The sequence below is a fragment of the Paramacrobiotus metropolitanus genome, unplaced genomic scaffold, assembly GCF_019649055.1.
Source record: "Paramacrobiotus metropolitanus isolate TYO unplaced genomic scaffold, Prichtersi_v1.0 Parri_scaffold0000127, whole genome shotgun sequence".
NCBI classification, from domain to species: domain Eukaryota; kingdom Metazoa; phylum Tardigrada; class Eutardigrada; order Parachela; family Macrobiotidae; genus Paramacrobiotus; species Paramacrobiotus metropolitanus.
Genome location: NW_026570347.1, coordinates 123,895 through 146,660, shown reverse-complemented (window position 1 = coordinate 146,660; position 22,766 = coordinate 123,895). Strand labels below are relative to the sequence as shown.

The 22,766-nt window shown below is 40.4% G+C and overlaps 6 protein-coding genes and 1 long non-coding RNA gene across 11 annotated transcripts; 4 read left to right on the top strand and 3 right to left on the bottom strand.

Moving 5' to 3' along the window:
• Nucleotides 1-38: 38 nt before the first annotated feature.
• LOC129598697 (uncharacterized) lies at nucleotides 39-3,423 on the bottom strand. Its single transcript, XM_055496725.1, is given in 11 exon segments — nucleotides 39-377; nucleotides 533-619; nucleotides 978-1,063; nucleotides 1,232-1,302; nucleotides 1,305-1,465; nucleotides 1,661-1,791; nucleotides 1,898-2,059; nucleotides 2,164-2,262; nucleotides 2,427-2,473; nucleotides 3,077-3,183; nucleotides 3,265-3,423. Coding segments are annotated over 11 exon segments (1,110 nt in total). The 5' UTR covers nucleotides 3,330-3,423; the 3' UTR covers nucleotides 39-283.
• Nucleotides 3,424-3,489: 66 nt separating this feature from the next.
• On the top strand, nucleotides 3,490-9,946 carry LOC129598696 (sterol regulatory element-binding protein cleavage-activating protein-like). Of its 3 annotated transcripts, none has more exons than XM_055496724.1 (15): nucleotides 3,490-4,153; nucleotides 4,265-4,382; nucleotides 4,679-4,980; nucleotides 5,193-5,275; nucleotides 5,368-5,482; nucleotides 5,653-5,831; nucleotides 5,953-6,079; nucleotides 6,146-6,258; nucleotides 6,495-6,589; nucleotides 6,676-7,392; nucleotides 7,755-8,045; nucleotides 8,103-8,522; nucleotides 8,684-8,977; nucleotides 9,211-9,489; nucleotides 9,817-9,946. In XM_055496724.1, the coding sequence occupies exons 1-14, from the start codon at nucleotides 4,011-4,013 to the stop codon at nucleotides 9,448-9,450; spliced, it is 3,237 nt and encodes a 1,078-aa protein (XP_055352699.1). In that variant the 5' UTR covers nucleotides 3,490-4,010; the 3' UTR covers nucleotides 9,451-9,489; nucleotides 9,817-9,946. The 3 variants fall into 3 exon arrangements, with proteins under 3 accessions (XP_055352699.1, XP_055352698.1, XP_055352697.1); XM_055496723.1 differs by having other exon boundaries at nucleotides 9,795-9,926; XM_055496722.1 differs by lacking the exon at nucleotides 9,817-9,946 and having other exon boundaries at nucleotides 9,211-9,566.
• On the top strand, nucleotides 9,920-10,613 carry LOC129598701 (uncharacterized). The gene is made up of 3 exons (XM_055496730.1): nucleotides 9,920-10,050; nucleotides 10,195-10,388; nucleotides 10,462-10,613. The coding sequence occupies exons 1-3, from the start codon at nucleotides 9,952-9,954 to the stop codon at nucleotides 10,598-10,600; spliced, it is 432 nt and encodes a 143-aa protein (XP_055352705.1). The 5' UTR covers nucleotides 9,920-9,951; the 3' UTR covers nucleotides 10,601-10,613.
• A 977-nt stretch (nucleotides 10,614-11,590) lies between these two features.
• On the bottom strand, nucleotides 11,591-12,597 carry LOC129598699 (uncharacterized). Its single transcript, XM_055496728.1, has 2 exons — nucleotides 12,290-12,597; nucleotides 11,591-12,204 (listed from the first exon to the last, which is right to left on the bottom strand). Exons 1-2 carry the CDS (start codon nucleotides 12,411-12,413, stop codon nucleotides 11,597-11,599), a joined length of 732 nt encoding a protein of 243 aa, XP_055352703.1. The 5' UTR covers nucleotides 12,414-12,597; the 3' UTR covers nucleotides 11,591-11,596.
• Nucleotides 12,598-13,679: 1,082 nt separating this feature from the next.
• LOC129598679 (superoxide dismutase [Cu-Zn]-like) lies at nucleotides 13,680-14,894 on the top strand. The gene is made up of 4 exons (XM_055496703.1): nucleotides 13,680-14,087; nucleotides 14,171-14,187; nucleotides 14,309-14,444; nucleotides 14,549-14,894. The coding sequence occupies exons 1-4, from the start codon at nucleotides 13,820-13,822 to the stop codon at nucleotides 14,749-14,751; spliced, it is 624 nt and encodes a 207-aa protein (XP_055352678.1). The 5' UTR covers nucleotides 13,680-13,819; the 3' UTR covers nucleotides 14,752-14,894.
• Nucleotides 14,895-15,736: 842 nt separating this feature from the next.
• On the top strand, nucleotides 15,737-19,537 carry LOC129598668 (pancreatic triacylglycerol lipase-like). 3 transcript variants are annotated; one of them, XM_055496683.1, is made up of 15 exons: nucleotides 15,737-16,110; nucleotides 16,214-16,555; nucleotides 16,797-17,059; nucleotides 17,118-17,242; nucleotides 17,310-17,393; nucleotides 17,457-17,491; nucleotides 17,614-17,642; nucleotides 17,708-17,831; nucleotides 17,947-17,965; nucleotides 18,034-18,095; nucleotides 18,235-18,483; nucleotides 18,555-18,669; nucleotides 18,819-18,998; nucleotides 19,064-19,156; nucleotides 19,305-19,537. In XM_055496683.1, the coding sequence occupies exons 1-15, from the start codon at nucleotides 16,080-16,082 to the stop codon at nucleotides 19,354-19,356; spliced, it is 1,803 nt and encodes a 600-aa protein (XP_055352658.1). In that variant the 5' UTR covers nucleotides 15,737-16,079; the 3' UTR covers nucleotides 19,357-19,537. The 3 variants fall into 3 exon arrangements, with proteins under 3 accessions (XP_055352658.1, XP_055352659.1, XP_055352660.1); XM_055496684.1 differs by having other exon boundaries at nucleotides 15,738-16,110; nucleotides 16,214-16,543; XM_055496685.1 differs by having other exon boundaries at nucleotides 15,738-16,110; nucleotides 19,064-19,197.
• A 757-nt stretch (nucleotides 19,538-20,294) lies between these two features.
• On the bottom strand, nucleotides 20,295-21,469 carry LOC129598657 (uncharacterized). Its single transcript, XR_008691779.1, has 2 exons — nucleotides 21,174-21,469; nucleotides 20,295-20,825 (listed from the first exon to the last, which is right to left on the bottom strand). It is a non-coding gene; the product is annotated as an uncharacterized LOC129598657 (long non-coding RNA).
• Nucleotides 21,470-22,766: the final 1,297 nt, after the last annotated feature.

Below are 22,766 nucleotides of genomic sequence, written 5' to 3'. Positions count from 1 at the left end.
TAGAAATAGTAAAATACAGCAATTACAATATTCTGGCGCCACTAACTGGTCTTTAATGATAAAAGTCGCCTTTAAAAAAAAGCCTGTTTTGTACAATATCATGTTTCAATCAGTTCTGACAATGTGAAGGCAAATATTAGCCGAAACAGCCTTTCGTATGACTAACATCGCAAAGTTTAGTATGCACTATGCAGATTACTTTGCAATTGTATTGTCACCACGCCCTATGGTCAGGCACTCCGCTATAATCACGAAATTTAGGGAAGTATCAAGTTGGTGTAATCTAAGTAGCTTCAACCGTCTTTTCTTTCAGTTTCCGCCAGTATTTGTCTACGTCCACACCTTCCCAATGGGTCTGTGACAAAGGCAAAAAATACCTGCACAAAGAAAATTTGTTAGAAAACCGCCCCGATTTCAATACTTTAACAAAAGTGCTTTAAAAACGAATACGCAATCGATGGTACACTGGAAGACATTGCAACTAAACAACCGGCTTGATGTCACATATAATTTTTGTGTTTGCATTTCTAACCTCTCCGTAATAGAATCAGCTGTACTCTGTTCTTCCGTTGTAAATGGTTCTGTCACTGCTTTAACATTTGCAGAAACAATTTCCGGCCTGAAGTAAAATTAACGGTTCATAACATTGTCAAATACTGAAATGGAGACTGTGGTACAGGCAACATCCCTAATGCCTTCAAATAACGTTGAGAAATTTATTATTTTTATTTCGTTTGCGCAGCTATAACAACGCATCACTAAAATACTAACCATTACTTAACAATTTTATACTTCGTATTAATAATAGCATATTGTCATAAAAGTTAGTCGTTTAAAAAATGACGAAAATACTGATATCTCAAAGTATTTGTCTAGATGTTGCTGCATTATAGTACTGTTAATAAACAGTTACACCAGTTCAAATTAAAACATACTTTTAACACTGAAGTAAAACGGAAATAATCTGCATGACTAACCTTTCCATACTGATCAAAGTTGTTGCCACATCTTTGGAAGCATAGCATTTCTTGAGAGCAAGAGTTCCCAGATCAAAACCACGATTCTAGAATGATATTCCAGTTCAAAGCGGACGGTGGAACAAAGTATCGGTTTACGATTCAAGTACATAAAATGGACGCATATATAAATATAGATATTTCCACCTTCTAAGGCCATGAAAATCTGCGGTGAGTTTGTATTTAACAAGATTTTAATAATTTGCTTTACATACTTTGGCGTCCCTAACAGCATCCCTACAGACTTCTTTAATGGAGTCCTGTGCAACGTGCCATTGTGGCGGCCTCTCTCGGACAACAGTCCCATACAAACCGGTGCCGCATTCAGTATTCCGATGTCGCGCTCTTGCAATTCAGCGATTATTTCCGCCAAGTCGTTATTCAAAAGACCATAACGGCAATACGATAATACCGTGTCGATCTTGATTCGGCTTCGTTTTACCACTTCTCTACAACGAAATCAACTTCACAGCAATTTGAAGACTTCTAACATCTCACAGGTCGGTATAGAACACTACATAAAATCAGTAACAGTGCTTATACATCCAGCATAGACTTGAAAAAGTTTAGTGTTATCGTGATTTTTACGCTCATCAAAATTGTTATACAAATTTTTAAGTATAGTACCGGAATAAAACGCGTACAATAAGGTTTTTACGGGATAGCCGGTGATGCCTATAAACTTGGCTTTTCCTGATTGTCGCACTTTTTCTAAGGCTGGAAGTGTTTCATCTAAAATTATGTCCATACTAGGAGCAAATTCCAGATCGTGTATCTAAACGGAAACAGCGTTTAGAAATGCATTAACTTTTAAATATTCGGCATTTTTTGGTTTCCTTAACCAAATCTAAAAAATGCTGTGTACCATTAAAACCGTTTACTTGTATAACATCCACGTAAGGAAGCGCAAGTCGTTGTAGACTTTCATCTACACTAGCAATAACTCTTTCCGCTCGGAAATCAAACATTTTGGTCACTTCTGGATCGTAGCGTCCTACTTTGGTGGAAATGTAATAAGCATTCCTGGGCACAGTTGCCAAAGCCTATAAAAACACCGCAAAAGATTAAGACAACCATATGACTCCTTATATGTTTTCCACACAACAAGTGTTTTGTTATATCATCAAAAATGTGGTAAAAAAGTTACCTTTCCAAAGATCGCTTCGGACCTGCCACTTCCATACCACGGTGCAGTATCGATGTAATTCAATCCCAATTTTAAACCCAAATGAATGGCTTTAACAGCCTAAAAAATTAATAACTCGTGTGATACGTCGCTCATTCCGCTTTAAATTTCCACTCTTACAGCGTCCAATATTTATTATTGTTAAACAGTGGGCAGATCATAAATACGTGAGCAAGTTAAAGTCAGTTGAATTTTTTGCTTAACTAGCTAATGTTTTTGCTTACCTCGCTCTCGTTTATAGACTCATAAAACCCGCCAAAACCTCCACCACCTGGAACAATAAAGAAGTAGGTAGAGGATTACACTGACCGGTGAACAGACCGCTTTAAAATGCAAGACGCAAAACGGTTGCAAGTGCACTGTGCAACGATACGGTAATTACGGTATATAGGCAAATACAATCAGCCGTAGTAAATATAAGTATCTAACATTATTTAACTTATAATATCAAACGTTTTGTTATAACTATTATTGTTAATTTATTCTAACAACTGAAAGTACAGTTTTATGGAGTTACTCTTACTGCAGCAGGTTTTACAATTGAACGGGCTGATGTATGCATTTGTTTCTAATGCAAATTAAAATTTTAAACGCAGACGAATGCATATAGGGGCGAAAATGTATGTCACCCGCCCGGAGTGTGACGTTACGGCAGTACATATGGTTAAATCTGGCGCGGTACGTAAGCGCCATGTTCAGCCACAACGTCAAACTCCAGTCGGGTGACGGCAGCAGTACAGGGGAACGGTGGAACACGTTTACTTTCGCCCCCTATATTTATACTATTCCTTTGCGTACCAAATAGACTGACCATGGGCTTGTGAACACACAACCGACTTTTCGGAATGAGTTTTTAAGAGAGACTGATGCTTACCGATACTTAAGCCGGAAATGCTGAGCTCAGTGCTTCCCAGACGGTTGTAGCGCAGTTTTTGCACGGTCTCCGCATCGTGGAAGCCGTCTTGAAACGTTGCCGGATATCTGTATTTCATTATTTTAAAATGGAAAAATTCTGTAAAGCAATAGAAATACGGTACTCATCCTACAGCGTCATAACCTGACCTGCTTTTATGGTCAGTCGAGGGATTCCCATTTTCAGATCGAGGAGGCCTGATACTGTTACTCATTGCACTGATGGCGCAAGCGAACGGAGCGGGTAGTGTACATAACAGGGCAAAGTTGAAATTTTTCAAACTGCTGCATGCAGCTGCATATGTTGAAGACGGTGCCGATAGCATTATCAGCAATATCTGTTTTCGTTTTTATCGGTAGCTTCAGGCGAATTTATTACCTAATGCTCGCGTGATTCTGGGTAACTACCTTTCTCGCTATAGAATTATTGTATCATTTGTATGTGTGTAGTAACGGAGCTTTGCTACAATACGAAAAACGAAACTTGTGCTAGCTGCGTAACGCAAGCGGCTGTTTTTCAAAAATTTGTAACCCCCCGCACGTTACCAGGGGTTGGAGCACGCATTCCTTTCACAAGCTCGGCTCGCTGCACCCCCAAAGCTGATTTCTTTTGCAGACTTTCCCTTTGCTCATGATCTGTTTTGCAAATTTTGCGTTTCGCGGTTGATTTGATCTCGCTTTCCAAATTTTTTTAGTTTTTGCTGTGTTGTTTTCCTTTACGATTTCAGTATTATTAGGAGTTTCACGAGTGACCGTAGGATGTTTCTATGTCGTCATACTGGCTCTGCATACTGTGTGTACTATCTGAGCATGGATCTCATATTTATAATTATAGCACTTGGATTTTGATACGCTGTTGAGTGTATAATGTTTGGCACACACGAGACCGTGGAACCATGGACTGGAAAGAACTCTACGATCTTTATCTCCGGAACATGCGCGTCCGCGTTGAAAAATGGGCATACGTGCACGGACGCTTCTGTGCAGGACATCCTTATTCCATCATCTTCCTGTCGATATGTACCTTGGTATTGTGTTGGTAAGTCAAGTAGGCGCGATTCTGAACGGCGACGTAAATGCTCAGATCAGGGAATCGCTGGCACTTGCTATTTCTCGTATCCCGCTATTCGCAGTTTTTTTCTGCTTTCAGCTTACCCCTTACGAAGCAACCACTCCCGGGTTATGCGCCAATCGAATTCGTCACACCCATCAAGGAGTTTGCGGTTCGCATCGACGGCAGGACGTCGTTATCTGATCTTCCCGAATGGGTACTGTTAATAATAATTTATTAATAAATAACATTCTATTATTTATTGGTATCGTTAAAGTAATGCGGTAGAAGTACTAGTAGTCTTGTCTGCAGCCTGTCGACTGTCTGCATATTTAATGTCAACCGTGCTTGTTGTTCTTGTTTGTTTATGTCGGTGTTTTGATTTTTTTATTGCTTGTTTTAGATGTGCGTGCAGAATTTAGTTTTGCTGTAAAACATTGTCGACTTTTTTTAAAAATAAAGTGGTAGGGTGATATGAAATATTTCACTATATTTGACGGCGGCTTTTAATAGCTCGGGCAGGGACGAATTCCGGAAGCGTATGTCCAGCAGATTATTACAACCGCTCAGATCTCACATTGGACTAATGATTTGATACCGATCGATGCGGTCCGAACGCCACTGGGGAAAGTGTTCGACATACTGCAGTTCCTTCAGGCGTTCAACATGACGACATCAGGGAATGGACAAGCTTTACGTGACCAGTGCTATGTTGCTGGCAACGTGGCTTGGAAATATCGAAGATACGGATTTCTTCCGGAAAGTGAATGTCTAATTATTTCCCCAGCTAATATCTGGGATTTGGATAGGACAAAGTAAGGAATGCTTGCGCAGTTATTTCGCACAAAAGAAATTGTGATGGTGCTATAGGAGTTCTGGAGTTCCGATGCTTTTATAATTTGTGTGGTGTGATTTCGCCACTCTCGGTGAAGCACCGGGCCAAGCAGAACAACGGTTTCTTTATTTTCTGGGGCTTTTTTAAAGCAGCTGCATCAGTTTTCTTTGCATCTGTTTGTTCGAATTGCAGGTATGATACCGACTCCGATATTCTCGGAACCATTTTTGCTCATGAAAAGCGCACTACCATAGATTCGGCTCCCGGATTTAAAGGTACGTACGGAACTGTACACAAACTGTACAATTTGTGCGATTCGATCCAGGCATTACAGTTTTTTAAAATTATAATTCTGACATAATTACAGATCTGGCGTTTGGAGTTCCATGGTCAGATACTGGTATCCGGCCACAAATATTTGGATTGCGAAAGCGAAGTGTTGGATTCGCCATTACTGTGATCCTTCGTGTATATGATCCTCAGTAAGCTGATATGTATTTCTATAGATTATAGAAGTAATATATGGTGATTATTCCATGAAATATTCGTTTTACTCAGTTTCCTTACATTTTTTGTTTGCATAGTGGTGTTACTACCAAAATTTGACGTGCTTGTGTTTCAGTCTGAGCCGAAAACGATTTTCGATTTGCAGATTTCTGAGTGCCTTATCGTCGGCCATAAAAGACTTCTTTAATGTTTCTGAAAGCACTGTCGAACCCCCGGTCGACCACATCGTCCATATCAGCTTTCTGGCGTTTCCGGAATTGGTGCAGTTTCTGCCTTTGATCATGACTTACATTATTGTCCTCTTGTACTTATACTTTTCCGTCAGTGAGTGACAAATTTCCTGCTTTGTATCTCACATATTTATCTTATTAGTAAAATTGCTTAGCAAAGTTAGCATCCATTTCCTATCATCGATATAAGTTAAATTTTAATTTGTTTGGTACAGGAAAACTGGAAATGGTTAAATCAAAAATTGGCTTGGCCATTAGTGCAGTTGCTACCATATTTTGCTCTTTGGCTATGTCATCCGGATTATGTTCCTTCTTCGGATTGAATTTTACTGTGAATGGAGGGTATGTCTGACTCCGTCGACTAGGATTAAGTGAATTTGCAGCGTTTCAAGTGGCCCTAATCTTTAGGGAAATTTTTCCATATCTGGTTGTAATGATTGGCCTCGAGAATGTTATTGTGATTACAAAATCAGTTGTCTCAACGCCGGTGCATTTGGACGTTAAATATCGCATTGCTCAAGGTATGTTTTATGTCGATTGGCCTTACACCTACATTGTATCTGTGAAAACTGACTTAATAAAATCTTGCATAATGATATTTCACTTAATAGTGTTTCGCTTGTCATTATTGCATTTTTAATTTATGAGCGATTTTGGATGCTAGCGTACGTTTATTTTGACATAAATGGAATGTTTTTTGTTATTGAGGCATGCTGGAGTATGGTGAAATGTTATCTTTGCTGCGTTTTTGAAACAGGATTTAGCAGAGAAGCATGGGGAATACTTAAATATTTTCTTTCCGGCCTAGCCATTGCATCCATTGGCTATATGACTTATATACCAGCATTTCAGGTATGTAAACTTTTAACCTTCCATTACGGACGGGATTACGTTTGGGGAATAAGTTACTGAATGCTAGCTGATTTTTTTGCGTTTAGGAATTCTGCATGATGGCATTTGTTGGGTTGGTGGTGGATGTATATCTACAAATTTTTTTCTTCTGTGCTGTTTTATCAATTGACATTGGCCGCATGGACCTTTCCGATCATCTTAACCACCGTGCGGGGACAACTGCTTCAGAAAAATCCTATAAGGAGATAGGTTTTGATATCCCAGAGGTCCGTTGCCCGGTTTTGAACTGGTTGAATCGAACAAGTGGTCCGTCAGGGAAATTTGTTGTCGCTGCGACTAAATCTGAATCTAAGCAGATGAATCCAGTGGACCCACAAGCAGAAATACCGGACGTTCACACTGCCAGACGTGTGCGACTACTGTGGTTTCTCTTAAGCCGTCGCATTATGCAGCGTGCCTTCATGGGTTTTATCCTAGTTTGGACTGCTGTCTTGGTGTACCAGCTAGGTTTCATGGATGCTGTGCAGTCAGGACGTTTATGGGTGCGCGATCTTGGAAATTATCAGAAAGTGGATAGTGTGATTTTGGATAATATGCACAAATTATCGTACCGTCATTGGCCCACATTATTCGGCTACTATAATGTTAGTCTGTCGGGCAAATATATCAGCATCCTGCCGCCGATAAGGGTAGATATTAGCATTGCTCCTGAGGTGGCTGTGGCTAGTCGACATCCGTTGGATCATAAAAAAGCGCCTTGGAAAGATGAGGAATTCATGGCAAGACAACAGGAATACCTCCAGGTACTGTATCAGACAGATGCACTTGCATACAGTCTGTTATTTCCGTATGTAGTAGTTAATGCATAGATTTCTTCCAAATTGTCGCAGCGGTCTGAATGTTTTACAAAGATATATATATAATATTCAATTAAATAAATATAATATTCAATTACTTGAACTGCAGCACCTTATTTTTTGGAAGTTTTGTTGGTTTCTAAAAAGCAGAAGTCTCGAAACATTCGTTTACTGTGACTTGGTTCACTTATAATTTTGACTTGCAACTTGCAATGCATTGTTTATATTGAAGATGAATTAGAAGGAGATTCGACAAAAAAACTTTATAGATTCACATTTTGTCTAATTCAGTCATTTTTGAAATGCAGGGAAAACTAGCGGAACAAGATCTTTGGGTGCTGTTTATTTTGGGTGCATCCACCGGCTGTATGGTCTTGGGATTGTTTATGTATGCACTCCGTTCTTTGTGGCCCATTCACTTGATGTTTCCATCAAGAAACAAAGACCGCAACGCGATTCCGTCCCGGCCGTTCAAGGCGGATGTGCATGTTTACTGTCTACTGGAACATCCGCTGGCCATAACAAATATGATTGTGCATGAAGATCTCGTGGCTACTAGTTGCTGCGGCGGTCAGTTGCGAGTGTGGAACTGGAATGCGGTGAGTATTAAGTTTCTTCATCTCATGCTTGGGATTACAAAATTGCTTATGGTTTAGTTGAAAATTTGCCGAGCGTTCAAGCGGGTTATTACGCCATACACAACACCGCGAGGAAACGCTTTGAGGAGAATTTCGCCGAAAGATTTATGCATTGATCCAAAGAGACAGATATGGTCGCTGGCAATGCGAAAAGGAATTGTTGTGGCGGGTTGTGCGGATGGTATGATCGAAGTGTACGAAGTGGAAACGGGATTATGTGTTACGTCATACAAAACAACCGAGAATGGTATCAGTGCGTTAGGGTTCACCGGTTTGGAGGTGATCGCTGGGAGGGACAACGGTGTAGTGGATCTGATCGAACTTAATCGACTACAGTTGTTGGAACGATACACTTCTCGGTTACACTTGGCAGCAGTTGGCCGAGTCACTGTGGTGGATGAACGTGTTGTTACGGTTGGATACGACAACGTTATCAAGGTAATACTTTTTGAATACGGTGAATATTTGGGGATTATTTTGGTGTTGTAGTTGCATTTGGATTGGTAAAGCCTTTCGTAGTGTTTCGAAATTGTTTTGATTATCAGTAGCAAGTCTTATGCAGTTTTGGTTGCTGAATTATCACTTCCTGGTTGGTGTAGGTTATGCGACTTCCTGACTGGATATGTGTACACTCGCTTTGGGTTCCTTCCGGGTCTATTACCTCGTTTCATCTGGAGATGTTCCCGTTGGGGGCATGTTCGGGTTACTCTGATGGTAAAGTGCGCTTATGGAATTTGGAATCAGGGCTGCTCGTACGAGAGTATGGCTCAAAATGTGCTGAAGCAGTGAAGTGTGTTGGATTCTCGGATACAGCAGTTTTCGCCTTGTATGATGGCGGTAACATATGCAGCTGGAACCGAACCGATGCAATGGTCGTGCAGAACGTCACTTTGGTACGCCAGTTTATTTGACGTTGCTTTTTAAGGTTTATCACAGAGAAAGATTTTGACTTAATGGTAGTTATCCAGGTCCAGTCTAAAGCATTCTGAGTCCAGTCGAATGGTTGCCTTTTTTGTGTTAAATTTTATGTTCCGTTTACCATTCTTACTATCAGTAGCGTGTATCTCTTACTGGTTCAGCATGCACTGAATTTATGATGCAGATTATAACTTCTTTCATTTTGAAGGGGATGGGACGACTGGCGACGTTTATCTACAGAAATGAGTATTTATTCTTGGGGTCGGTTGGAGAATTAGCGGTACTTGATTGTCGCACTTTGGAGGTGGTTCGAACTATTTCTCTGGAAGGAAACGTTGCCGATTATATAGCCATTCCAGGAAAAATCCTTAAATTACCAAACTCAGATTTGATCTGTGATTACGGTCGACAAATGAGAGTATTACGGTTTGTCGATAAAACGAGATGACCTATTTGGCTTTTCAGTTTTACTTGTTATCAATGTGGGGTAAGATTACAAAAAACTTAATGGTCTTTTCAACTTTGTTGTTGTCTTTTTTGTTGAATAAAGTCGAGGCAAGTGTGGTCGGTCTCCATAGTAATTTTCATGTCATGTGACCTTTAGCCAGTGGTCACTTTCGTCATTGCCAGCGCATTTTAAAAAGCATTCGCCGGCTGTTGATTGGCACTATAAGGATTTAGACGCTTTGAGATTCAGTTTGATTTCGTACTGCGAAACAAAACGGAAAATCGTTTCCAGTAAAATATTAAAAACATATTTTTAACAATGCTTTATTAATAATATTTATTTAGAGCATTGTGTTCTTGCTGGAAGGTAAGACGAAGGGAAAGTCTGCACAACCGTTGACCCTTCCAACGACAGATACATCGTTGCTGCCCATGGATCGAAAAAAGCGATCCATCAAGTGCTCTGTCTGGAGATGTGAGGACAAAACTAGAAGCCGCCGAAATGATTATTGCTAGATTTATTTTTTCGGAAGCCATTAATAAACTACGGTTACTTCTCCCAGCGGACATTGTACAACAGGCCATGGAACGGAAGAGACAGGTAACCTGTAGAAAGACAGTGATTTTAATCTGTTCCTAAACAGTTTTATATCCGAACAAAGGTCGTCTTGTTTAAAACAATCTGATGGTTTAAAAATCGTGCAAATTATCTTTATTATATAATTACATTGTAAATATTTGCTAGAATTCCGTGGCAGAAGAGAAACAATTGGATTCCGGCGCACTAAGGGATATTTTATTGCAAGAATACCGATTTATGAATTCCAGTGCCGGACCATCGACGTTAAGTAAAGACGAAGCGGTGGTCAAGACGGCATTAGAAAAATTATTTTTAGAAAATGTTGCACTGGAGACCGACGAAGAAACAGCAGAACTTGGGCAGTGCAGTTGTCATAACACAAACGCACACGTATATAATTATAGCTAATTGCAACGTAGTTCGGCATTTCAGAACCGGACTTCTCAATTTATTTGCGGAAGTCCTGGATCATCTTCCCGATGCGCCTGAAAAAAGTCTAAGCTGCATAGCAAAGTATCTAAACGAATGGGAAGTGCTACATGGAAAATTGATCAAGCTGAACACTTCATGAAAACACAGCAGAATCCGGTGCAAGACGAATATGACATAACCGCTAACTATATCAAGGACCAGATGGAACATATTGAATCCGTAGTGAGCAGTGTTAAACGCGAGGAAGCCTTCTCGGAATCGGAGTTGAACGACCTGGAAGCGCGGGTGGCGGTGGAGAAAGAGTACATCGATGAAAGTGGCCGCGTGGCTTGTGATTTACAGTTGTGGAAGTCCGAACAAGCGGAACGCGCCGCACTGGACAAGGAAGCGTATAGTGTTGCCGTACAGTGCACTACGGACAACATGTACCAAGAAGCGGGAAGATTGTTCGATTGTGTCGTCAAGGATATGGAGGACCGGAAGTACGTGATGGAGACGGAATTTCGTCATATGGAGGAGCACCTCAGAGCGCAGATCAAGAAGCACAAAGAAGAACTGGCGTTTGGTTCAGAGTGAAATCGTGAAATCACAGGAACGAACCAGTGCCATGCAGACGGCAATTGGTGTGTGGAAAAAAGAACGTGCAGATGAGCTGGAAGAGAAAATGGAATTAGCACGCTTGTGGAATGCTGTTATTAAAATACAGCGATGGTGGCGCTGGCAGAGATGGAAGAAAGAGAGATTCGGTCGGAAAAAGAAAGGCACAAAGACGAATAAAAAACCCAACGTTAAAAAGAAATAAATCGGGATTGTGCAATCATTCTGATGCCTGCCGTATGCGCAGAACTTACAAGTTATTGGTCAGCAAATAATGAGTAAGGTCTTAATCAACATTTGCGGTTACCTTCCAGTGGCAATTACTTATCGCCCAATATTGCCAAAATCTTGATAAGTGTTGCACATGATAACGTCAGCTGATGTCCTTGAACTGCTGTTCTTATTTATGTAAGCATTGCTCGTACGTGTGCGTGCTTGTTATCGGCTAAGTACGTAATAAACTAAACCACGCTAATAAGCTTATATCAACAATAAAAAGGATGACGATGAAGAAAAATATAACTTACAAAAGGAATAGTTAGATTTCATTGGTTTTCTTTCTGGGACCGGGCAGAATGAATGCACGCGACTGACGAGAAAAGTTTAAGTATACTGGGTACGGATAACCACAAGACGAGCAGTTATTGCTGATAACGCAAACCGATGTCGTACAGTACAGTGTCAGAATGTATGCCGGTACGCTTAATACCAACATAATAATGTGCAAAATTAAAAGAAATACACGAATCCAACATCCACCATTAAATCCTGTTTCTTCCTGAATCATCCCGAAACCGAGGGCGCTAACGATGAGCTGCGCAAACGCTGAGAGTGACGACATCAGCATGATGGATAAGGTCCGTACCGGTGGTTTGGCCAAACCTGTCCAGCTGATGTATTCGCCGTACATTCGTTGATTTTGTGCGGTGGTAATTTCCTCGGTGGCTTGGATCACATTTCGGGCAGACCATTTTGATGAGATGACGATAACGGCACCCAGTAATACTCCTGGAAACCAGGAATCCAATACAAAGGAATTCGACCACAATATTATTGCTGCCGGCTCAATATCCGATGTATTTTGCACAGCTGATCGGCAGACATCGCTTCCTTCGTGGAACTGCCCATAGAATGTTAGCGCCGACACTAAATCGTGAACGTGATAATAATTATTATCATATAAAAAAATGAATATATGTACTGCCTTTTATTTGCTTACGTGTTAGCTTACCTGGAATTTGACAAAGCACTATCAATACTCCTAAAACGGATGCAATTTTTGTACAAGTCAAAACGGCCTGTAAGGACAACTGCTTTCCATGGGGGTTTTCTAATAACCGCTCTGTATGGTGCATTGTAATATGGTAATGTTTTATTTAAAGACTGCGAGAAGTTTGCATCTCCATTCAGCCGGCGAGTTGAACGATAAAATTGTAAGGAGTTATAGTTTAATTTACAGAGCGGTGTACTAACACATGTATATTTATATACATGCATTAGGCCTGCTAAAGTTCTCTTAAAATTAACAGGTGTATGTCATTAAAAACCACAACTTACTAGCTGCATAAGTGCAACCTCTGAATTCATACGGAAAGAGAAAATTGCTTTCGAGATAACTCATTGTGTTCCAGTGTGCGAATGACCTACGCATAATCGCGCCGATATATGTACAACTACACACGTATTATGTGGCAGCACAAGGAGATGTGATTATTAATTTGTAAATGTTGGACTTTTACTCTAATCGAATTTATCCGCTTTCAGTAATGCTCAACATCAGTCAAATGTCAATCCAACGAACTGGCATAAGAAATATAAACACATATACCGCCATAATAATAATAGTGTAACCGAATATGATTTGCATAGGACAGATACTTTAAACGTAAAAAAAAGTATGAGAGAATGTATTAGATGATTTCATACTGCTGGGGGAGCGTCTGAAGCCTTTAGTAATTCATGGAGTTATAAAGGCGATATTTTATGATGCACTTATGCTATTACAATGCAAAAACATAAGTACTTGCTAATTTATAGACAGCCGTGCAAGATAATTGCATTTCTTTGTTTTACTTGATTGCGTAAGCGTATTACAGGCATTCATAACTTATTGCTTTTGCTAAGTATAGTACATTAGTAACCTAAATAACCATAAAAACAATTAATTTTGTTGTCAGTTACTTGTAAAACTTCGTCTTTTGACACGCATGGGTTTGCAAGTTGCACAACATTATGCATTTTAAAACTTGAAATGATATCACTGGTTGGGAAATGAAACTGCATGTGCATGCAGATTTTGCGTTGTTTTCACCATAAGGAGAGATGATCCAGCTTCCAACCTTTGTAGATGTGTTGGACATCCCGACGGCATTTATGTGACTTAACAACTTTTGATTACTTAACTGTACCTTGGATTTATGTTTGTTTTTGCGCGTTTTAGTCTGACATGCTTAGCTAAGCGTGTCCAACGAGAAAAATAAATTTCAGGCCTTAACCTGTGTTCAGAACTATTGGTCTAGCCGGTCTGATACTATTACAGCGAAAAGTGACTTTCAAATTATTACCTATTCTGAGCTATATTATACGGCGCAATAAATTAGATAAGGTGAAAAAAATTCTATAATTCTTTGTGGCCGTATATAAAGCAAGTGTTGTTGGTTCGGCAAATAAATCGGTTCGGTTCGGTTGATTCGGTTCTCTTTTTGTAATACATAGTGCGAGTGTATTTAATACTTTTGCAATCTACAGTGTGTCCAGTAAAATGAAACAACAGCTTTTTATTGCCGGCGTCGTGTTCCTATGCGTGCATCATGGGATTAATGGAGACAACAACACCGGTCGTATATCACTCGTCACGGGAAATCAGAATTTGAACCCCCGGCATCCCAGTACAATGAGTGGCAGCAAGCTAAAGGCCATAGCGGTGCTGGTGCCGAGCAAAGACAGCAAAGTGTCTGGCACGATCACCTTTGATCAGCTGGCTGACCAAATGGTCGTCATACAAGGCAACATTTCCGGTCTCCCAGATGGTACGCAAAACTTTAGCAGGTTGATATCAACATATCATCCAAATGTAATTACCGTGTATGTAATATCACGATACCTTTTGCAGGAAAACATGGCTTTCATGTAAGCCTGAAACCATGATCAAGAGCCTAATAACAGTACCGCGTACTAGCAGAACTATTCAGCAAAATACACATAATCCGTTATACAAGAGTTGTTTCAAGTTCAATTCGCTAAAATACAGGTTCACGAATTCGGTGACCTTTCGGATGGTTGCACTAGCATGGGATCTCATTTCAATCCAGGCAAAGAAGACCACGGTGCTCCCAGCGATGGACAGCACCGGCATGTGGGCGATCTGGGCAACATCGAATCCAAGGGTTAGTACTTATTTACGTTCAGTTACCATACAAAGAATTTTTGGAGTACCCAACGGTTCCCAGTCTACAGTTTACCAAGTGATTTCTGTAAAATTTATTAACAGATGGTCAAGCAATCATAAACATCCGCGACCGGCTAATTTCTCTCTATCCCGGACTGACATCGATCATCGGTCGTGGCATTGTGGTGCATGAAAAGGTGGATGATTTGGGCAAAGGTGGAAACGCTGAAAGCCTGAAAACGGGAAATGCAGGGGCCAGGCCGGCATGTGGAGTGATTGGATACCGGAAAGGATCCGGATCGTAACGCTAATCAAATGTTTGGTTTCTAAACTCCGGTCTGATTGTTGTTGTGCCCGATACCTGGACTTTTCCATTTATGCAATTCTTCTGCCTTCAGTAATTACCAAGGCTGTTTATAGTGTGTGCACAGCAAAACAAGCAGCATCAGTTTTCTCATACTTTATTTTTATGTAATGGTATTTATTAAGGAGCTGCAGCTTCCTTACCAACGTTACAAGAAGGTAATAGGTAAACTGCAAAACTAAAAACGCTTAGTTTTATGTAGTTGTTTCAGCAGACTGCCTACCTTATCAATTATCGGGTAGATTACTTATTATACTTACGTTTATCCTAGGTACGTGTTATATAGATACTTCACAAATTTAAGCTAATTGCGGTTTCCACCAAACAAAATAATTATAGTAATGTACAATAGTTTAACGGTAGTCAAAACTCCTAATCACTTGAAGTTAAAAAGCAGCAGAATTTATGCAGCGAAGTCAAGCAAAGCTTGTAGACCGTCTGAAAGTTCGTAGACATTTTAGAAATTGTTTACCAAAAAGTCTGGTGCGCCGGTACATTTGACAGGGAATTAAGCGGTATATAATATCATAGCACGAATGATAATATTGTATATTGCTTCGATCAAGCATATGATCGGTACGAGTACAGTATACCATAGTATTGTATAAAACATGCGTGCTTTAATTAAAACTGTATAAAGTTCATGACAGTAGAGTGGATTTTATAGATCAGAATCCTCCATTCTATGTTAACAGACCGTGTGGGACATTTAGATTTAGTACTCGTACATACTGGCTGTTTCCTCGAAAAAACTACCGAGCTAATCCGAATAAAGCATCATCAAAACGATTCATAGTGAAGAGCGGACGTTAACAGGTGTTGCACGTACATGAGTAATTACTGATGTCCTTGCCAAACTGCATCATCATCAGTGGTTGCAAGCATTCACACTGCGTCAGTCCGACCCAGCCGCGGAGACGTACAGGTATTTGTTATACGATACAATATACACGGTTGTAAAATTTGAATCGGCGATTTCCTTCCGCGAATGCCTGGTGCGCTGGAAACTGCTTTATAGAGACGGGCAGGTTGTTTTAATGTTTGTCAAAAACATCTGTGCATAATAGCTGCGGGTGGAAATCGGAAGTCCAGTGTTTACACGCTTTGTTCCACTGTACTTTGGATTCGGAGACATCCTTATTGAGTCTGTCAGCTTCCATTCGGCTGCTGTTGCTACTCTCCGCTGGAAATTTGTAGTTCCAACCATTTGAAGCTGCATTTATTTTTCTCCATTTGGAACCAGCTGATGAAGTAAAGGGAGCTGATACCATGGCGCGTTCCGGCCTGCGATTATGTACCAGTAAGACCAGAAATTAATTTATACTTAAACGTTTTAACCAAGTTGTCTGGCGGTATGTTAAGCTGCTACGTTACACGTATACCACGTTCACACATTTTTGTAGTTGGGATCGTCGTGCACATTCTGATCAGTTGCCTGTGCATCCAGAATGCTCGGGCAGGTTTCTTTAGCTTCATCAGTGAAATGGCGCAAAGTGGCAACAAGAATTCCAAAGCTCCATCCTCACCCACCAGCGGCAATGCTAACAGCGAAATGACCGTACAGGACGCGGGCGACGACGATAGCGATCCCAAAGCGAATCCCACGGAGCCCCGCGGCGACGATTTCCCGAAGATGGTGGCCGGGGCGATTAAATCGGTGATGGAATACGAAGCTGTGAAAAAGGATGCGGCCAACGATAAACGTCCAACTTCAGTATTCTACGAAGGATTAGGCATGTACTACAGTATGTAGTAACATAATAATATCCATATGCATCGTCATCCATTTTTTAAATCAGACATCGCATACAGTTATACAATTACATCATACTTTTAAATTATCCATATGTTGATATTATTATAGGTCTATACATTTTATTATATTACTATATTGAAAATTAATTATACTACTAACTGCACAAACAGTGTTAGTACTCGTAATGATTTTTTCTAAAAAAAACTTCAGTAAACTTTTAAAAATTTCAGGATGGTTTTACCGAAATGGCACCCTTTCCAATCTGAACAAACTGCCGATGGATCCCAAACAGATGGGCACGAAATTTCTGCTTTACACTCAGCAGAATCAGTTGCAGCCGGAACAGCTGGATTACACTAATCCAGCAACAATTCAACAGTGCAGCTTCCGTGCCGGTCTACCCACGGTGGTCATTACGCATGGCTTCAAAACGTCCAAGGGTCAAGCGGGACTGCAATGGGTTATGCTGTTCGTTGATGCTCTTTTTCGCCGCGTAAGCAGACCTGTTTGTTTATTTACAAAACACATCGTTTAAGCATCGGTATTCACAGCTTGGCCAAGGTAACTACATTGTTGTGGATTGGTCCAATGGAGCACAGGCTCCAGACTATTGGTTTGCGGCCGCTAATACACAGTTAGTGGGGGCTCAGTTAGCCAAAATTATTGAGTTGCTGAGGTAAGTATTCGTAAAAGCTGTACTGCGTTTACACGCAGTGACGGTTACTTTGTTTTGCATTTTTTAGTCAAATTAAACAAGCCCCACTGAGCCAGTTCTCCTTGATGGGATTTTCTCTCGGCTCTCACGCATCGGGGTTTGCCGGAAAACGGTAGCGAAGAATGCCCTTATCCCTTTTCACAGAGATTTGACGCACGATTTTTCCTCTTTGCAGACTGGCTCATTTGGGGAAAGTTCAAAGAATTTTCGGTAGATACTAGTAATATTTCGTTGCAAGGCACTCGTGCAAACTAATGTACAGTGTGTGTCTTACGGTTAGTGTTGACCAACAGCTTCGCGAAGGAGTGCGTGACAGGGGTGATTTTTTGCAGGAATTGACCCTGCAGGACCGATGTTTGAGGTGTAATATTTTTGCGTACATGTCGTAAAAAAATTTTTTCACTTAACAACCTGGAAAAATGGTAGAAAGCCGATCCAGGTGGACGTTTAAGCAAAGGGGATGCCGTATTGGTGGTGGCGGAGCATGGTAGTGCCGATGGATTAAAGAACGGCGGATTGGGGATTTGGCAGCAAATTGGTGATGTTGACTGTAAGTGACTCCACACTGATCTCTGCGTGTTGTAACTGCAAGTGTGCAGAGGCCGTTGGTTCCACGATATGGTTTATTGTCAGGCACATCATAAAGTTTTCTTATTTTTTTATAGTTTATGCGAACGGCGGAAAGTAAGAAACCACGAGCACTTGGAAAACGTGGGCCTGAAAATACAGTTTGGTTTTATTGCTGTTTGAAGGGAACAACCAGGATGTGGAAACATGGTGTCGGCAACCGTTAACCAGCTCTTACATCTTAATTGTGCGTACGTTTTTGTGCGCTTATCGGTATCCATAACTCTTAGTGCTTTGCGCAACGTATGCCTGTAACGGCGAAATTGTAACTTCATGTATGTACAACTTTCGTTCGGATTTCGATTTGTTGAGGTTTCATGTTACAGTCAAGGGCATACCGGAAGCCATGCGCTGCAACCATGATCGCAACTGGATGTATATTCTGCAGTCCTTTGATCCGCAGTGCCAGTACATGGCCACGCCGTGCGATATCTTCAACCATATTTCCAATGGGCAGTGTTCGGCGAAAGCGAACGATCCAGATCAGCCCATGGGCTTTTTCGCCACTAACCAACCCTCTGCTCGGCCCATGTTTTTCAGCACAGTGGACGGTGCTGTTAGGCAGACATCCTGTCGTATGTATATCGTGTTTACAATTTAGCTTGCATCTAAAATTGTTGAGCTGATTATATTATTTGTTTTTCAGAAAACCATGTAAAAATCAGCATCCAGTCGGTTAAACAATCCCGTGCAACGCGGGGCAATTTCATAATATCGTTTATCGACGACAAGGGAGCGGAATCTACGCCTTTTGTTATCGCGTAAGATTATTGCGAAATAACTTGTTTTGTTATATTTTGTACAAAAATGTTGTGATTTCCAGCTTTATAAGAGTTGATTTCCAAACTTGTGTACAACTTGGACAATTTACACCTATTCTGAAAATGACTGTTTCGATATTGCATTGCAGACAAGACGGTCGTGTTCCTTCGGGAAAGCAGGCCTTTCTTTTAGTTCGCTCGGCAGTTCCTCCATCAAGTATTAAGCAGATCAAAGTGACTTTCCAGCGCCTTTGCAATTCGAATGTATGCAACGCCGACACCATTAATCTCTCTGCCGTGACCGTCGCGAATGTGAACAATGACGTTGTGTAAGGTTTCTTTTGACTTCGTTTCGCAAATTTTTAATAAAGCTAACACCTGTTGTGCTGCGTAGAATGACCTATTGCGGCGGCGGAGACCTTGTGAGCGATCAGCCTAAATTGATGGATCTGCGATCTTCAAAGTCGAGTTCCTGTGGGCGAAACGGGTAGCTTTGATTTGCTCGCCTTTACCGCGCCGCTTGTTGCAGTTGAGTTGGAATATCGTTTTTATCTTTTTCGTTACTGCTTGTTGCACGTAGTTCAACGCTTTTCTGTAGCAATGCGGAGGCTTTTTTTAAGAACCGCATGTTGCAGGTGGCCGCCCGCGATATTTGTAACCAACTTCCTCCGAGTATTGCTTTCATGACAAAGTTTCTGCCGCAAAGAAAGTGATTTTAAATACATAGAACAGAGACTCAACTATACACTGTAGTTCGGCGTGAAATTTTTTATGTTTACTCCTTCTTTGGGCTTTTATTTAAGCAATGGTTTTTGTTGTTTTACTCTTTTAGACCAACAAGCCTGCAAATAAAGTGCATTATGTGTCAGTTAGAAGTGAATATGATGCGGTGCAGCATTTGCATAAAACACGTATTCAGAATTTTAATTGTGTCTGAATTCAAGGATATGGTTTGCATCTTATTGGCAAACACTGTTTTCTTATTTTCTCCGACATGCACGCAAAGGCGATGCAGCACCGCCGCGAAGTGTTAAGTAATTGTAAAATGTACTGTAACAGCATTATGAACTTATTTAGTGTATTATACAGTGTATATACTTGGTCTGTATATACAAGCCCGTTTTCTAACCTGTAGACCCTGTTTCTATCCTGCTATAAGCGGGATATTAAAGAAACGACAGCTTGAGCCAATGCATTCAATGCATGCAGTGTAGAGTAGATAAAATCTAGCCTTATTGTGCGCTATTCACTGCGTCGCGCTTACAGCGGTCTACAGGTTGGAAAACGGGCTTGTATATTGTAAGTACACTATATGGAGCGTTTATGCTGGTTGAAATAAGTTAATATTATTTTATGCCGCATTGCGAATAGTTCATTAAATGCCAAACGAACGAGTACAAAACTATGTACATATGTTACAGTACTCGTACACATTTCTTAAAGGTTCGCAGAAATATGGGTGACGAGGTATAAAAAAACAATATTATCATTATAATTATTTAAAAGTCGCCAAAATGGCCAGTAACAAACGGTATAGTTTTTGTTTGGCCCATAGGTATGGCGCTAATGTTTATGCACTGAACGCTGACGCATAGCAAAGAAATCGAAATCTAATGGTAGAACAGTTCTGAAGTCACTTCACACTTTATGCGCGTGGTTGCAACAAATAACAAATAATTAAGGACGAGTAGAGACAATTTGTTACCGGGAATGGCAAATTTCTCAAACATTTGTTTACACCAATTTACATTGCACAAAGCGGAAGTCAGTTACATGATTTTCAAATCATGCAGCTGACAGCAAATGACAGACAGTGGGATGTGTGGTTAAATGACGTCGGATTGAAATTGGCTGAAGTTGCTTAGGAAGTCACCGAAACGGTGCACGGAATCATCCTCGACATTGAGAATGGGAGAGGTTATCATGTACACTGGATGCGCGAAGCACGTACGGTTACCATGAGGCATCATCCCGAAAGGTCACCGGTAGTGGTTATCGGCGACCGAATCCCCACGACGAATAATATCCACCGCCGTAATAAGGATATCCCACAGAGACCGGATAGGAATAAACAGGGTATGAATAGTATCCGCCATAATACGATCCTGGCCACCAATGGCGATGATGACGCCACCATCGGGCATCCACCGAAATCGCTAAAATTATGCGGTTTTAGAATTATACAGACCCAGGGCATCCTATTACTTGTACATGTAATTTTCTGACTGCAGTTAAATTTTTTGTCGATAACCAAATTTATCAGCAAAAACATTTTGTTTACTCCACGTACGCTTAGATGCTCTACACAAATGATGCATGTGACAGGGAGCGTTATTATCCCCTGTCACATCAGATTTTGGAAGTTTGACTCCAGGATTGAAGTTAAACAGAAGGCATAGTTATTTTTAAAATTGTGGACCGTGCTGCAGTTGAATGTTTTTTATAAACCGGCTAAAAGCAACCAAAGCACTGCGGACACCTCAACTTCTACTCGTAGTACTTACCGGCGAAGAGTGCTATGAACAACAGCACAGATAAGCAAGTCGTAAACTTCATCTTTTTTGAATAAGTAAAGCTCACTGTTTAAAACTTGTGATAAAAATCTCTTATGGTCACTTAATCGATCTTTGCGTATTCAAGCTGTCCTCATGGAAAGGCATGCAACTGCTAAAAAAAGAAAATAGCGAATTTTTGTTATATACTTCGGTACTATATCCGTTTGTCGTGTGGAAATGTGTCGACTAATTCTTCCTTATGTTTCATATTAGCAAAAAACTTGTTTACAGGCAGCAGGTTATTACCGTCTGATCAAGTGTTTTCAAGGAATGTTTCTGTCATGTGTTTATGTTTTGTTAGAAAAACGGACAGCATGGTAAGCCGCGAACTCTCTAGAACACATTGGGGGTGGTAAATCCAGATATTTAGCCAATTATTGTAACTGTTCAGTAACTTCAGTGGTATGTTATTATTGCCCCGATTTTCTGAAGACGTACATAGCCGGATGTGCAAGTCATGGTGCAGTTTTAAATAGTCATAATTACAAAGTTCGATAGCTTCTAGGACTCAGAAATTTCCTTCGAATATGCAGGAATATCTAGAACTGGCAGGCTTATAATAATCGTTGACAGCAACCGCATTGTACCTTGTAGATCTTTCGAAGTAGTTATAGGTCACTCACTATATAGTTGTGATCTCGTTATTAGATAATGCTTTATTGCATACATATTTGCCGCTTCAATGCTATAAGGGTTGCAGCAGGAATTTATTGCGACTATGCGCCATTATCCTTTTGATTTTCCTCGAGAATAAATGTGTTTTGCTACTACAAATCATTTGGCGCGCAGTATTTCTTAAAATGTATATAGAATGCCTTTAAAATTTATGATGAAGTGAGTTACAAAGTACAAACAAGTACAGAAAGAAAGTAAAAAAATTAAAAAATAAAAAAAGTAGAAAATACCAAAAATTAAATTCACCTAACCGCATGTGAGCCGGAGGCCCGGATGCACGGCCACTGCACTTCTGTAGAAAGTTATAAAACAGAGCACGCCAGTTTTCCAGACTATTCGTCTTAAAGTATTATTTTTATGCCTAAATATGCATGATTCGACAATATTAATTAAAAATTTCTATAATATTCCAATTGTTTCGAGTATTTTTTTATGCAGTATTAACCTCCAATTATGGTTTGAGGGGTGGCTGCATCCTCGGAAAATGTCTAGCGGATTATTTAATTTTCAAACGCAGCCGGTGTATTTGTTAGTCACGTCTGAAGAAACAAAGCAGAGCAAAAAACCCATATTTTACCTTATTATATGCTAAGCATTTCTTATCCCCTCTACATTTTTTACGTGCATTCAATTGCCGCTATGTGTGCTTGTAGCCTTGTTGATCATGCCATAAAACCGTGGTTGCGGCAAACTGTAAACCTTGTCCATATCCTTAGCTAAATTTTCACAGTAACAGCCATAACGATAATGTTTCCGTTTTCGCTTTCAATGAGAACACTTGATGTAATGCCAAACAAACAGGTTTCTTAATTGGTGATAGACATTGTTTATGCCCAGTTGTTGTTGTTGATCATTTTCGGCAGTGAT